The 17,818-nt window shown below is 33.9% G+C and overlaps 1 protein-coding gene across 3 annotated transcripts in view; it reads right to left on the minus strand.

Moving 5' to 3' along the window:
- LOC144436225 (rho GTPase-activating protein 45-like) overlaps window positions 1–17,818 on the minus strand; it is a 76,857-nt gene that overhangs the window by 28,850 nt on the left and 30,189 nt on the right. For 2 of the 3 annotated variants that reach the window (XM_078124959.1, XM_078124961.1), the window contains exon 2: window positions 2,604–2,883. In XM_078124959.1, coding sequence (XP_077981085.1) covers window positions 2,604–2,883 — 280 coding nt within the window. Of the gene's footprint in view, window positions 1–2,603; window positions 2,884–10,382; window positions 10,519–17,818 lie in introns of those variants that run through there. The other variant, XM_078124960.1, reaches the window with a different exon arrangement.

Consider the following 17,818-nt stretch of genomic DNA (forward strand, 5'->3'; position numbering starts at 1 on the left):
GCTCTAAACCTTAAGACTTTTATCCCCTCACACAAATTTCTATGAACGAAGGGCTAATGTAATAAATAGGCTAGGATTATGACAATTAAAATCTATATCATTTTTCTTTCGTAGAAAAAGATATAACTTTGAAAATAGGACGACTACATAACATCTTATTGACCCACTGCAAAGCTAGGCTGATTCTTTTGTTGTTCCATTTATAGCTTTTTTAATTGTCAGATAAATCGTCATGGTGACATCAATTGGTGTCTAAAGTGGCCATCTATACAATACTTACGCGATGTTCCCACTTATAAGAGTCTGAGTAGGGTAGAGTAGTGTCAGACTATGTTTACTTGAAAAAAACCGTATTCACATTTGTAAAAGTTGGAACAGTGGAGGACCGTGTTTACTGAAGGTGTGTTCACACTTACAAAAGTTGAACAAGTGTAGAGCAATGTAAGACCATGTTTACTGAAGATATGTTCACACTTGTTCATGTTGTATCAGCATAGAACCCAATCTGATTAAAATCTGATGTGGTGAAAGCGGCTAGATGTCTTTATTTACCTCTATTTCCATCATTTTGTGTTGTTTCTTTTGTACTGGGTGATCATCGCCTTCCCACATCTGACCCTGTGTAATAGAAAATCTCGTCTGAATCTAAATCATCTTGAAAGATTTCTTCAACCAATCAGCACGCTTTTTTCAAAATTGTTCAGAGAGATGGCACCACCACCGTCATGTCATGTCGTCAACACAATCCTTCGTGTGTACATTTGATTGTTTGTTTTTTTCAATTTCTCAAGTGTGTGCTGCTGCCAACATAACGCCCATCCTGATTGGCTACCCAAAAGTGCAAGATTCAAACGACATTTTCTATTACACCGGGTCAGATGTCGGAAGAAGGCGATCACCCGGAACAAAACAAACAACACAAAACAATGGAAATACAGGTAAATAAAGACATCTAGCCACTTTCACCACATCTAAAATCAGATTGCATAGAACCATTGTCTAACAAGGTATGTTCACATTAATACACCTAGGAGCACTATAGAACCATGTTTACTGAAGACGTGTTCACACTTAAAAATGTCACAGCTGAGAGCACAGCAGTGTCAGGCCATGTTTATTGAACATAGATAAGTTCACACTTACAAAAGTTACAGCAGCATAGGGCAACCCTTTAAAATAGTCATTAATTGGACACTATAAGGTAGTTCTCTAATACAGCAACACTAACACTGACTGTCATTTTATCAACAAATATTACAAGTGGGCAGTTGCAAATACGAGGAAAAAATTTTTGAAAAAAAAATTTTTGAAAAAGAGGAATAAATGTACTTAACAACTATTTGGATTGAATTGAAATATAAAAGAAGAGTTCCGTTGATAAACTCATTTATATATTCATAAATGTCATTATTTTTGACAAATGGTGTATAAATACAGGTAGAAACCATAGTAGCTAATCACACAGGAAAATGTACTTAAAAACTGCACTTGAATGGATTTCCATGGTATGTGAAAAATGTACTGATTGCACAATGTAAAGATTCATTTCATCATGTTCATGGGAAACTATTAAAATACCAACAAATTCAGTTTTCTTAGAAATCCATATCCTAAACTGGTACAATAAGTACACAGAGGATTTGAAAGTACAGACTTCCTTCATCTCTTGGCAAACTGTATTAGGCAAACTGTTACAATATACACAGAGGATTTGAAAGTACAGACTTCCTTCATCTCTTGACAAACTGTTACAAAAAATGAACAAAAGCTCATTCACATTCATCCCATATAGCTTCCTGTGATTTTTACAATGATTTATCAGTAAATTATGACATTGGACAAAATATGCACTTGAAGTAAAATCCTTAACAAAATTGTTTACATGTCCTTAATTTTAAATTTTACTTCGACTATGCCAACATACAATGTGCCCAACTGTAGTATAATAGCCTGGAATGAACTTTGCCTCAAATCTATCTACCATTGGTTCAACCTACAAATATATTTTCAAAGAAGAACTACAGAGGGCGCTCTTGCCCTTGCATCAATGATGTTCAAGGAATCCAGATCTGCTCCATTGTTACTAATACATGAACTGTACAGCTTACAATAGCATACAGCAGTGAATGTGAAAATTAGGTAAATACGCTGATCTTCACTAGGTATACAATTTATACAATTTGTACCTAAGGCCAGTGGCCAAAGTACTGAATAAATCATATATATGTATACATGTATATCATTTATACAAGGCTTCAACACTACAAAATTATGCTTTTTACATGGGAAATATCAATTTTACTATATTTCCATAGATGCTAAACATTGATAAAAAAATGAATATTCCTCACAAGGGATAGCCTGATTTCACATACTGTATATCAAATTGTCAGGCAAAGTTAGAGAATATTGCCATGGTGTCACAATCTCAAGCTTACATTTCAAACAGGTAGGCTTGAGGTAGTAAGACCATTACAAGTGTCTGGGCTAGGTAAGTAGACCAGCTCTGATGATTCACAGGACTTCAACATTCAAAGAATTTGTAGTAACACTTTAGTCAAAAGATAAGGATTCAAATATAACTTAGAACTGTTCTCACTCACCTCCATCTGGTTGAAATATATTCTTCAACTTGACCAGAGCATCAGAGAAATTCCTGACTTCTTGAGTGAGCTGGATTATATCTTCTTGGTCCATAATGGCAGCATCCACACAGTCAGAACTCAAACTACTTAGTGAGTTGCTCTTGTTACTAGTCCTACTTCCAGTTGATCTACTGATCTGTCTTCGTATGCCAAAGGTACGTGCGATCGGACTTGAGTCCGGTGTTACGCCTGCAGATCGGCTTCGGAGATCGTTTGTTGATGAATCAGCAAAAGGTTCCTAAAAAAGACAACAAAATAATTCTATAAATATCAAATTCATTAAACAGTTTCTCAAACAAGAAATATTGATTTTGTTGAATTATATTTTCATTATTCATATTACATATTTGCAGAATTATTCTTAAAACAATGCAAAATATTTGCTTTTTAATATATTAAGCATCATCTTTCCTCTAAATAATCTCAATGCACTGAAAATATTGTTACGATAGAGAATTATATATTTGCACATTTAGGTAGTTAACATTTCTAGTATTCAAAATTTCAAGAATTATTTCAACAACTGCTTTTATACTAAAAGAAACAGCAAGTCCAATCAAAAATAAGTCAGAATAGTGGCTACTGCTAGACATATCATATTCCGGGATCTACATTCTTGCAAGCCAGGGGTAAAATAATATTCTCGGTCGGACACACCTTTCTAAGTGCTCTATAAAGAGGTCTGTGATTTTAGACACAGGGATCTACCATATTTACTCATGCATACTTCCACTGTTTTCAAAAAGTTGATTTTTATTTCAACTCAAACCCACTGGAATGTGACATAACTATTTTTCAATGTTTATCAATGTGTATCACTAATTGCCACTACAATAATCTTTGTTGTCTATATTGCTAATATTTCCAAACTACTAAAAATGAACGGAAGATTCTCTAAATATTTGGTGCACCATGGTGACTCATGCTGATGAAATTTGCACAATGTAACATGATGAAATGTGTAATGTAATATGTGATGTGATGTGATGTGATATGATATGAACGATGTTGCATATATTAAATTTTGTCTTCTAGTATCTGTGCAATGATAAATTATATTCATACAAGCTTACTGTTCAAAAGTAAGGACATTTCAAGTACAAAATATTCATGATGTTTTTCTCTTTTATTGGCATTTATATATTCCTTATAAAATTGTCCAATTTCTGTCGGTGGTTTTTTGTCAATATCCATCTTCGTTTTTTATAAATGAATTTTTAAAACTGTAAATTTCGATAAAAAAATGAGTGCTACTTTGGAGACACCTTTTTATCGAACTATATGTGCTACGTCGAAAAACATAGCTTGGTAAAATGGACGCATGATATATAAGAGGTGAATCAGTCATGGCCATATCTTGACACTGATACTGAGAGGTTATCACAGCCAGTACAACTATCTATTAAATATACTGCTTGCTTTTAAATCTATTCCTATCTATACTCGCTATCCATACACATTATGTGATAAAAAACATTCTACTGCCACAGTGGTTGTGACACGGGAAAGATGGTTTTCCTACATATTCTTAGAACCTTCATGCCACACAAACATTTTTGGGATGCATAAAATACACCAAGTGATCATCAAAAGTTGGGGAGGGGAATAATGTGAAATCAGTCAACCAGCTCTACACTGTATAGTTTAGAGCTATCCTTCATATCAAAGACCTCTCTTTACAGAGTTAGAGATTCATACCACGTTGGCATCAAGACTACCCATAGAAAAGTTTGTATCAGTCGATCAGAAACTTGTTTATTCATCAGTCATGATCAGGGAATCACAAAAAACAATCATGATATCTGAATAAACATCTTGACTACTGCTTAGAAACACTACATTGCTTATCTTCTTTTTTTTTTGTAAATTTGTTATCGGCAGTGTGTCTGTGGCATACAAGTTCAAGGACCTAAACTTTTGTTGTTAGTGTGCCCAGATTGCCCTGTTCACTATCTACAGGTTGGCAAATTATTTGGGCAAACAGCATTGTTAAGCCTGATGTGATAGCCAGGCGACATCTCTTGGCTAAAATGTGGTAGTGCTGTTTAACAAACAGCATTGTTAAGCCTGATAGCCAGATGACATCTCTTGGTTTAAAATGTCGGAGCACTGTCTAACTTTTAAAACTGAACCTCGACATCAAATATTTCACAAATTTTTAAAATCAATAAATGTATATATTTAATTGAATAACAGCTAATAATATAAGGATAGACTAACACACTAATGGTATATCTCAACAAAATCTGTCCTTTATCAAAATACTTTAGTTGTGAAGTTGTGAGTCACTTACTTGTGAACAACAGCATATGGATTGATAACATTTATAAAATTAATACAAATATTCAATTAATAATAATATCATTATATAATACACAATCATTAAATATACATATGATACATGTTTGGATAATAGTATGGGAAAATGTCTGAAATGTAACGTGTGGGAGGGAATACCCTCCTCATTGAAATTACTATTGAAATTACTGGCAAAGGTGCGTCACACAAACAGATACCTTTTAGAACAATGTGATTGATGTAAAGGCAGTCAAACTTTGTTTTGAAAATCTTGAATATTTATTCTCACTTGTGGCAATATCCTTCGCTAGCTTTACTTGTTCCAGTAGAGTACTAAAGATACAGACATTCGTGTCACGCTGAACAACACAACGTATCTCACAGTGTAGTAGAGTATGACGGGCACCAAACTTCAATCAATGAGTGGTATCAGTCACTCAGTACAAGTATCAGGGTGTGGCATGTTGATATATATATACGTGACTGATTCATATGTGTCTCTCAGTTATTTCAGACTTTACATAATCAGAATGACTAAATCATATATACTGTTTCAAGGGATGTATATGCAAAAGCTAGTACATGTACATGTAACTTTAGCCTGGAATCCATGTGGATTGGGATTTTGTGATAGGAACGCAAAATCTAAAATCAAAACCCGCATGGATTCCAGACTAATGTAACTTCTGCATTCATGACAAATTATTACATTTTTTATAAGGATCATATGTTGTGTTCTTCAAACAAATAAATATTATAGTATTCCTATTTTTTTAATCCAACAATAAGAATGTCACTCCTGGTAGTTATAAAAGAGAACTATTTTATATTTACTTATAAAATGTCTCAGACAACCATCAAAACACAAAACTGACTAATGTAATGAACTTAGGTCACAATATGGCATACTACATTAAACTTTAAGGTAAACATTTACCATCCGCTGATAATTCATTGAGTGTTTTGAATTGTGCATAGATGGTTAGATAACACACAACAAAACTTTATCTAAGGAAATCTTAGCATGAATGTGTTTACAAGCTGTGTATGCCTTGATGATATCAGCTGTGATACAGATAGGTACAAGATACAGATACAGATGGAATGTTGTTGTTCAACATTTTTAATGTTTTTTTGTTAAACTTGTAATATCTAATAATTTGGAATGTTTGTAGTAATATGTAACAACCTGGAATGTTAAATGCAGTACATGTATAACAATTTCAAGAGTCTATTAGGATACATAACAAGTACTTGTAAGATTCATGACCATGTTAAACTTATGAATAAACAGGTAATTTGACAGTACCACTTATCAAAAAACTCACATACATGTAATATGATGTAATACATGTAGTTTAGAATTATATCTCCTATGGCAACACCACAGTTTAAAATGTAACTATCAGATGTGAGAATAAGTAAAATCTTAGTAATAATTTTTTTAATTTTTTTTTTGTAACTTATGTAAGTACAGATATTTTAAACATCTAATATCGTGTACTAAATAACAGAACAAGGTGGATTCAACACTTACTAGATTATTGGACGAACAGCAATTTGAGAATCTTCCAAAAAATTACAATAATTTAAATTACACTTCACAAAATAAATTTACTCTTGAAAAAAGATAAAAAGTTAAAACTAACAATAATCACTTGTACTCTTAACTTTTCAGTTTCTCGTATGACACATTATTCATTATGAAACATTTTCGGCACATTTTCTCAAACTTTTATCGATCTTCTTTTCATATTTCAGAATCTGTTAATTTCAAATTTTGCTGTACTTCATTATTTTTCAAAAAATTTTCAATTCAAAATGTTTGCAGAATTTCTAATGAAATGACGGGCTCTAATCAATTATTTTCTTCCAATAATTATCTTCATATACAAAATTACAGTGTTTATGAAAACATGACTAATCTAAATTTTTAAAAACTAGAAATAATCCTATTAAATTTGACCCCCTGGGCTTTTATAATCTCCTTAAATTAGAAGTGACAATTATCAGCAAGTTGGATCAAAGCTATCATGGACTGATAATGACTTGACCTATACCCTGTGGAGTGAGGCAAAGTGACTCAGGTAGTCACACACCCTACTTTATATAACATACATTATATCATAAATTAAAATTGTCAAATTTAGTAAATTTGATGGTATTTTATACTGATGATTAATTAATTCAATACTGATGACGACATAAAGACGCACATGTCTGGGTCAAGTGTGACTGACTTCCCTGTAAACCGCCAACTTCCCGAACTTCCCTGTACTACGTGAGAGTTTCAGCAACAGTGCAGTGGTGGAGGGGGTGTCAAAGTGATAGATGGTTTAGTTTTCACAATAAAATACTTAGTGTTAACTTTGCTACAACAATCTACCTTACATGGTAAGTAATCTGAGAGAATCAGACAGCCACAATATCCACAATATGCCTTTCAACCACAAACTATCCTGTTCTACATCAAGGGTGAAGGTTTAGGAGACAATGGCAGAGGAGTGTCCAAGTGATGGATGGTTTAGTCTTCATAATTTGCTACAACTAGGAGTAATCTGAGAGAGAATCAGACAGCCACAACATGCCATTCAACCACAAACTATTCTGTACTATATGAAGGGTGAAGGTTTTGGAGACAGTGGTTGAGGAGTGTATGGCCACATAATGGATGGTATACTTAGTCATAATAAAGTACTTTGCTACAACTATCTACTTTTTAGTAACCTGAGACAGAATTCCGACAGCAGTAATACTGGTATTTCTTCTTTTGCTGTTATTTTAGCCTTAGGTTTTTGTGATTCCAACAAAACACAAGATTAAACACAATGTAGGGAATTTAATTAAAACTAACAATGAAATGACCTTGATTTTGATTGAAATAGTCCATGGATTTCTTGTTACAGTAGGACCTGACTGTCTCATTGATCAAGTTTAAAATGTAACAACTTACAAAGTCAAGGTCAACATTTCATTATCCTAGTAACCGTATCCTAGTAACAGATGAGAGTTTACAGAGGTCATATATTCCAATAAAAGTTAATAAAAAAACTCATGTAGACAGTATCTGAACCACTGATTAAGGTCAAGTTTAATGGGGATAACAGTATGTACAAAGTCAAAGTTACTACTAGTACTATCCTAGTAACTAGTAATACACCTAGGTTTTACAGAGGTCATGGTAATGTTCCCATAAACATTTCAACAATAATTTCAATAATGACTGATATATTATTCATGTGAATATCTCTTGGGGTTATAAAATACAGGTGTGGAGTGTATGGCACTTGATATATAGAAAATGCAGTATTGTTTCATTCATAGCTCTTAGGCCCATTCTTTGCAGTGGATTTCACTTTGGGTGAAATTTGTCACTTAAAAAAGTTATTCATTCCTAGATGACTATGATGGGGCCGTAGTTTTGGACCTTTTCTGGGCGATGAATTTCATCACAGGTTCCCTCATCTGTATCCACACAGAGAGAAATTCATCACATGGAATTGGTCCTAATTAGCTACTGCATTCATAGATGACCATGATCATAACAAAGTAAATCTAACTCAAGTGCGTACAAGGATACTGCTAAGTAATACTAAATCCAATGAAACAGATCCAATGGGTCAATGTCTCTTTACTGATCTACCAAGACTCGAGGCAATATCCAGGGTCTAAAGTACAGACACATGGATGGATTTACAGGGTCAAGAACCAACTTAATCCTTAGCATGGAAGGCACCCCATGAGAAGCCTCTAAGTGGTTATCAGTGGTTGGTACTTGCAAGTGATGTGCCAAAACCAAAGGCAATGTCCTGAGTCTGAGATACAGGGATACAGATTTAAAGGGTCAAGAACAAACTTAGCTGTGAAGGCACTTCATGACAAGTGGCCACCTCACAGACACTAACTTACATTGAATTATGTCTCTCTACTCTCAGCTACATGTGTATCAAAACTGTACCCAAGGCGATATTCCGGGTCTATGGTACAGGCATACAGATTTAAAGGGTCAAGAATCTCAGCTGGGAAGGCACTCCATGACAAGTGGCCACCTCAAAGGTACTTATTATACACATCGTACAATCCTATTGTTTATCATGGAAGCCAAGTTGGTATATTCATTGAAAGTAAAATATGCCCCGTAGTCAGTTGGGATGGGTTCTTGGCTGTATAACAACATGTACATACTGTACTTGAAATTCCTACATCTATACACTATAGCTTTCACGTTGTTGCAGCGTTTGTCATCCTATAGTATACAATAGTTCATTTTCCAAACAATAACATTGGCATGTATTTTCTTTTACTCACGCTGTCCCTCCCAACTTTTTTAATCCACTCTAGTCATTTTTCATGATCACACACAAAAAAACCCTCCCCTGGTTAAAATTGTGGTATGAAGTTACCGGACCATTTGAAACCAACTTCCTGGGATGGTCTCTTTGTTTATAACTGATCACTGGAACATGTCAAAACAATAGATTTGTATGCCACCTGTCCAGTGACACCACACTATGATGGAGTGACTCAATTCAGAGGAGAGAAGTAGAAACTTGTCTGGCTGAGTGATTCCCTATAGCAAGGTTACACACAACAATACCAAGCTCTACATTCATTCTCCCTGCATGCTTTTAAGACTACAAAGAACTTTGTGAGGTATGTTTGGTTTAGTTTATACAGTACTACAGTATTTGGGAAAGGGTTACAGAGGTTCGATATTTAAAACTTCATCCTTGGAACATTTAACATACATTTGTAGATGCAGTTGCCCGGAGACTTGACTCTTTAGGTTTGACAAAACTGTTAGGCCTATAGCAGAAAAGGCAATCTCTGGTAGTGAATACAGCAAGTCTCTGGGTTACACATAGGTTTAGTTAGAGACAGCATTGGCATCCAGGCCAACATACACCAAAAATACACAGCTAATTAACTTGTGGTAAAAAATTGGTTTGATATGGAAGTATTTCATCTCTTCATAATCAACTTACAAAATATTCAAATTATTCCTTTTTTCAAATCACATTGACTTTAAGTTTTCTGTTGAAAAAATAAATCATTTGACTGATACAAATTTCAGAAGACATTCTTTAAAACATTTTTATCAATGAAATTCCTGAACTACCATAGAGATATACACTATAGAATGTAAATGAAAAGTGGTCATGGTCATACCTCCCTTGGACACATACATTGTGAAGACCACTGGGGATTCACAATATTTCTAATTTTGATTACTTGCAGGAAAGCCATCAAAATCAAATAGCAAAGTTTCCTTAGAAAAGAAAATTCCTTTTTCGTGCCTAATTTTCCCTACTACAATGTGATGTTTATATACCCATAAGTTGACTCTCCAAACTTCTACTACGTAACAAACAGCTGAGCAGGAACGCATACAATATCACCAATGCTACAGACAAAGTTTATCATTAAATGTCTACCAACCTTTGTTAAATCGAAACTTGCCAGCGAAGATTGTGGCCGCTTTTTGCTCTTACGAGACTTGTTGAATCCCATGGTGAGTTTTTGCTATGCGGTGGTATCAATACAGGATAAGTTTGCTACACACACTATCACTCCCTGACCTAGTCTACATGTACTACAGACCTTTGGAGTTCATGAGTTTACCTATGTCTTATATACCACCTACCATACTTAGTACAAGGGGTATTTCCTGTACGGCACAAACCACTGACGTCAGAGGTAAGAGTAGCATAGAGTCCAAAGTATAAATCTATTACTCATACGAGTGCTCCTCCCTATAACATGCTGCAACACATCATCGCAATTTTGGTTTTCTGATATCATTCAAATTTTCTCACTACTTTTATGACATTATATAACTTTTTAAAATATACTTTTGCTTAAGTACTTCAGTTTCCAAGCTAAGTGAATCAAACATCAACATTTTCACAGACCCTCCCTCTTTCATAATGGTAGTGAACATATGGCCTAGTGACACATTAACAGTCATGTGGTTAAGGTCCAAGAACCTACGTTGACAAAGTCATGCTAGTGACGTCAAAGCACCAGATCAGCTGAACCTGACAGTGTGCTAGTAAACCACAAAACAAGCAAGGAATGATACACATGGTTGACTACATACCACTGTTACTCACTAATTACAACACCTCTATTGTTCCACAGAAAACACAACTATTGGATTTAATAGCCACAGAACAACATCAAAGAGTTAATAACCTGCAACTTCTAAGAACCTGCTATTGTTTTGTATTACAAGATTACCCCCTACAGACAGGAAGATGTCCATTTCAATGTCATTATCACTGTGGGTTTATTGATCACACTGTGGTGTAGAACACAGGTGAACTTTCACCAACAGTTAGATCAGTAGGTCAGAATACGACTGATCCAGTTTTTCTAATGCATTGTTGACATACATTCCACATCAGAAAACATTCCAACTACGACAAAACAAACAATCTCTTACGCAAAGACCTTGAAGAACACCACCAAGTGGAACCAGACCAAACTGAATTTGACAACAACATTGTTAAAATTACAAGATAATGGATATACAAGAGGTCTACATACAACAATCTGATAAATACTACAGAATTTCTTGACAGCAATAAGTATTTTGTTTTGATGCTTCTTTATCAGGGTAACCCTTTTTAATTTTATCTTTCTCACCATTACGCCTTTAAAATGATGGATTAGTCAATCAGTTGAAAAATTACATGTCATTGTGTCTGCATTAAAATGTTGGTGATACTTTCAATTCTTAATCATACTTTTAATAGTCCTGATGCCTTAAAAGTGACTTTTACTAAAGTCATCTTTTCAAAGAATGTTATAATTTCCAAAAAGATATATGCTTGAATGATGTCATCAAAATTCCATCAATATTTTATTTCTGTTCCTTTCTGGATCTGGTCAAAGAGGGTGGTGTTTTTTTTTTTAATCTTTAAGTGTCAGACTCAATACATATTGCATTGGTCACGTTATGAGAAACACACAAATACACAAGGCCTCATTTAGTGTTGGCAACATTAGAAACTTATTTTCATGCATGGTGGCACAAACAAGTTTGTTATTTCCCAGCATGCAATATATCATTTGGTATTAAATCATTCATGCATTATAAGTCAGATAACATTCAGTAAGACTTGGCTCACTGGGTTGCATAGTCTGTATGATTCGATGTGCCATGCTGCCATATCAGCTAGCACTATGGTTAGGGCTCAACAACACAACATACAATGTATGTAAAGTCTAACTGCAATACAGTCTGTAAGATAAAACGTATCATGCCACCCTATCAGCCAGCATTTACAGCGACTTGTTTGGGCTGAACGACACAACATATCCTAAAGTCTAACTGCAATACAGTCTGTAAGATAAAACGTATCATGCCATCCTATCAGCCAGCATTTACAGCGACTTGTTTGGGCTGAATGGCAAAACATATCTTAAAGTGTAACTGCGAATGTAGTTTGTCAGATAAAATGTATCATGCCACCCTGTCAGCCAGCACTAAGGGAAGACTGAACGATGAGACTATGTATCTTACACCATGGATTGCTGAGACTAAACCATGTTTACATGTACATATGGGTACACCCCCCCCCCCCTCTCCAAGTACATGCCACTATCACCATGCAATCTATTGACTTTGCTACACAATGTCACATCAATAGTAATAAGTCAACTTTGCTGGTTTTAAATACTTTATAATGAACTCTTTAATCATAAATTATATAAATACCAGCAAACCTTGAACATTCCATAAGATGTAGAAAGATCAATTCTGAACTAAACCATAATAAAGTCAAAAGAATGTATTTTATATTGTTTTCAATAATGGATTGTCAAGTGTGATAGATCATAAAAAGAACTTTGATAAATGTAAAATCATATACAAGGTCTTATTTCTAAAGCTTTATTTCACATCAATATTATCTAAATATATGTGTATGTAGATTGGCATACAAATGTGTTCTGGCATGTCCTATATGAGAGCCTAGCCTAGCTGTTTGACCCTTGGGCAATTCTACACAGGTCGCGTAGCACTGAAAGCACTGTTGAAGACTTGTCAGACAGAGGTTGTATCATTCTATGGTTTTTGTTCCTCGTGCAGACCTGAGGTCTTACTACAACTTTGGAAACCTCTTAATATAACTGTATGTATACAGCATCTCTGAACTTTATTTTGCACAGGAAACTCTATAAATGGTTGAATGGTTGAATGAATGAATAAATGAATGAATGAATGAATGAATGAATGAATGAATGAATGAATGAATGAATGAATGAATGAATGAATGAATGAATGAATGAATGAACAAACAAACGAATGAATGAAACTAACAAATGAACGAACCAATAGCTGTCTGTCTGTCTGACTGACTGAATGACACTCATTGATTGATTGATTGATTGATTGATTGATTGATTGATTGATTGATTGATTGATTGATTGATTGATTGAACATGTTGAATATAGCTGTTCAAGGTATCTGAAGTTATTTTACATGTAGAGAGTATAATGATAGGCCACTCTGTCATAGCACTTTTATACAGTTTCAAAGATATACCGAGTGCTACACTTTCTGTATCACATCTGTGCGTCACAAATGTAATTTGTTTTATCTTTACTTTAACTGCACAGAACATGATAAAAGTAAACTTTGTAAGAACTGCAAGACCCATTTCATACCATGTTGTGCCTCACCAAGTTCTGGTTTCAAGGATCTCTCATGTATACAACTTGAAACTTTAGTTTACTGTGAATATGATGAGTATAAAGAATTGACACACCAGGGGTAGACAAACACATGACCTATATGCACAAATACATGTATGTATGTGTGTAATGTGAAATTAGTAACTCATTTACTATTTCCAAGGTTGATCACAGTGTTTTTATCAATACAGTCAAGTTTATTCTATACCAGTACAAATCAGTTTATAGACACACAGCCTACCCACAGTATACTCATGTGAATTCATGTCAATGTTTATACTAGGACTATCAACTGGAGTGGCTGTTAAAAAAAAACAATATGGTAATTGGTATACATATATAATACCATACCATATATACCCAAAATACTGGCAATAACTCAAACTATCATGATCTGTTTCTGAGTGCAAGGCAGGGATGATCTGTGACTTATTTTATCTTATAGGCCATTTTATCATATTTTTTTTTATGTACAGTTCCTCTTTGGGGCAGTATTACAGACCTTTACAGTAGGCAAAGATGTACCCGAGTTCCCTGGATGTTTTACTGGGCTCCCACAGTAGAACACTGTACCTGACAAGTTTCAACCCTGAAGAAGACATCGTCAGCTGAACCTCGGAAACCAATAAACTTTGTTTTAAAGCTAGGCAACAAGACTGTCCCATGCATAGCAGAGAAGAGTCAACTTGTATGAGCAATTTACACAGCATATTATAGTTACCTCAATGAAATATTTCTAGAAATTAGAACAAATCTAAATATCTTTTTAGTAATTTTATGAAAAACAAACACTTTTTATACAAAGCTTGAAGGTTTCTGGTATGAAATTAACTGTGCTATTAAATATAGAAAACATAAATACCTTTGTATTGAAATTTCCGAACAGAAAAAGTAGCAGGTCAGGAAGGGAATATAACCACAAACGTTGGAGAGACATCTATGATCAGACCTATCCACTTTTAACTTGTCACTGTTGTCTGTGTCATCAGTTTAGTTTCATGTGGTTACAAAATATGAATTAAACACTGTAGGTGATTTCAAAGCGCCAACAAAACTCATTGTTGAAGGGACACGTTCACTGACACGATGGGTGATTTCCAATACACAACAATATCAATACTTGAGTTTGTGATACATGTTCATTGACACTATGGCATGATTTACCAACAGAAAACAATACTCTGTCTCATTGTTCAAGATATAATCTGGTATCAAGATCACATTGTATTGTGGTCATTCATGATTATAGCTAATTAAAACAATCCCTAGAGAATACATTGTTTATGGTTCTAAGAATCAATAGGATAGTAAAATAATAGTTACTGTAGAATGATAGATTGGAAACGAAAGTGACAGAATGATCAAGGTCTGTAGTAGACGGAGCCCATCGAAACGTCACGTTCGTTTCCAATATACCTTTCCAAAGTACTACATTTCACTGTCCTAAAATAATCCCTGTTGGTTTAGTACTGGTTTCAGTTTCATTTCAAAATTCTGTGCAAAGATCAGTCACATTACTTTTAAGAAATTCTGACATATGGATTGTTGTGTTATCATCAATGATAAAGCACATTTTTTTTTTTAAGTTTTCAGTTGTCAAGTTGGATTAAATTTTCAGCCACTTTACAATTCAAAATATAACTCATATTTTAGTGGATTAAAAGTTGATATCAATCAATATCACTTCATAAAAAAATTCTTGAACTGGTGTGTCACTGTCAAGAATTGAAAATTCCTAAACAAAGTAATCAACGCGAGGTCATACACACTGAGGTAAGACTGATGAATAAATGATTATTAATACATTTTTCATATCAAGAGCCTGACCCCCAAGACTTTACTCTTTATTTTGTTTACCTTTCTTGAGAAATAATATTTCATTTTTTGGGAGGTGACCAGATCAGTTTATAACCGAGTTTCCTCAAAATATTTGTCTGATTTTATCAACATGAAAAAAAAAATTTGAATAAGAATTCTGCATATTACATGTAGATCAAGTCACTGCATGAGACATGTCTGTCATGGTATACACTAATTTGCATATGACAAATTTGCATACTATGGATACAATGTTTCATACAGACAGTGATATCGAAGTGGAATATTGTATTAAAAGATGGTAATGTATAATATCTGATTACAGGAATCGTAAAGCCAAGGATAAAATTTCGCAATTTTACATCAAAGAAAAACTTGGGTACAATTTGAGGACAAAAATATTCACTATTGAATTTGATGTTATTTTATCTAAGCACTCAACTTTAGTGTCCAAATTCTATACATGGGAAAAACAACTTTCCCTGACATCAAATTCACCGCCTGCTGTTTTCCAATAAAAACATTATAATTTGTCTAGGGCATTAGCCTAGGTCATGCTGTTCTGTCTCCAACAGTTCCTCCTTCCACTAACTATGTACAAATGTACAATCCATATTGGATAGGCAAAAAGGTAAAAGAACCTCTCTCCACTCTATGGCCATGCTGTAAATAGTAAAATACACTCAATTTTGTCTAAATACAAACATATACATAATACGTACGTACGTACGTACGTACGTACGCACATGCACACACATACACTCACAGCGTGCGCAAAATCCTAGTATTCCAAATTGATACAGCTGTTTTGAATAAACTGAATAATGAGAATTTGTTTTAGTAATGTCATTGATACCTACAACAGTTCTAACCTTTGAGATTTGTAAAACACAACAGCTGCAGAATTCAACACTAGTGTCAAAAAAAATTCACATTAAATCACTTTCAGGTAAAACTAAACTAAACTCTCAGCTGTTATCAACCTTTCAAATGCCAAAACTATAGCAGCAACTTTATCAGTTATTTCAAAGATAATATTATTAGTGATTATCCTACGACAGAAATAAGTCTGATTAAAAAAATAAACAAACAGTATAATTTAAGAATTATAATCAAGCCAAGTGCAGAGTTTAAGAGTACATTTTTATGTAATTTGTGGAATTGATTTGTTCTGAGCGTTATTATTTTCAAACAGAAAGGAACTGAAATCATTTCAGAGTTTACAGCTCCAACAAAACACAACAAATACTGAGTACCGACACCTACACCATTTAAAAAAGACATGAGTAAGAAACACTTGAAGTCCCACCCTAAATCAGATATTTTTCTATTTTTCTAAACATACAATGTAAAAACTTTAAAAGTAAGTCTGATTACTGGTTTTAAAATCACTGGAGATGATACTTTCTTGTCCTACATTGATAACAAGTAAATTAAATAAACAACTTAGTTAAAATCCACAAAGTATTTATAAAGATAGAGAGTATATTATTATTCTAACCTCATATGACCTTGAAGACAGAAAGTAAATTGTTCAAAACTTACCACACGTCTTTTCCAATATTTTGACACCGGTACGCACGAAGACATGACACTAAATTCCTAAATAATTATAACTATAGTATATTTTGGTTTCACATGCATTCCCACTTGACCTCCATATACCCGTAGTCCGTAGTGTAAAACATTTTTTGTAATAATGAGAAATATTTTGTACACATGTATGAGCGATGACATAAAGGTCATGAATATTCATATGATCTCATGAATATTCAAATTATGGCTATTCATGAGTGGATATTCTTTGAAATGAAAGGCACAAAAGGTGACTAACTTATTTAGTACTTATGTGATTTGTTTCATGACTAACACAGAATCTTAAGTTAAATCTTTTGGTGGGATACTACATACTTAGCACTGACTAACGTACATACAGTGAAAGTTGCTGTTTTATTTTAAATCCCTTTGTTTTTCAAAATATGATGCAAGGATATTTGACGTCCAAGTCATTCAGTTGTATGATTTATCGCTTAGATTGTGAGTACCAAGATAGGCCTGTATGGTATCAAAGTAGATTAACACATACCATATTTGGGGGTAAAGTACACCTCGAGGAGAGTTAATATAGTCATGCGTCAATTTGTCATGATTTCATTTCCTCACCTATAAAATACTACTGTAGCAACTAACAGAGAATTTTCAACATTTCAAATTAAAAAAAAAAAAAATCTTTATTTCTGAATAAAAATTCTACCATATATATGCACTGGTGAGTCTGGTGCCAGTACAAAGTTCAACAGAATGATATAGTGCACAAAGTGGCACAAGCTGAGTTAAGAAACTTATTTTACTCCGG

The sequence above is a fragment of the Glandiceps talaboti genome, chromosome 6, assembly GCF_964340395.1.
Source record: "Glandiceps talaboti chromosome 6, keGlaTala1.1, whole genome shotgun sequence".
NCBI lineage: Eukaryota > Metazoa > Hemichordata > Enteropneusta > Spengelidae > Glandiceps > Glandiceps talaboti.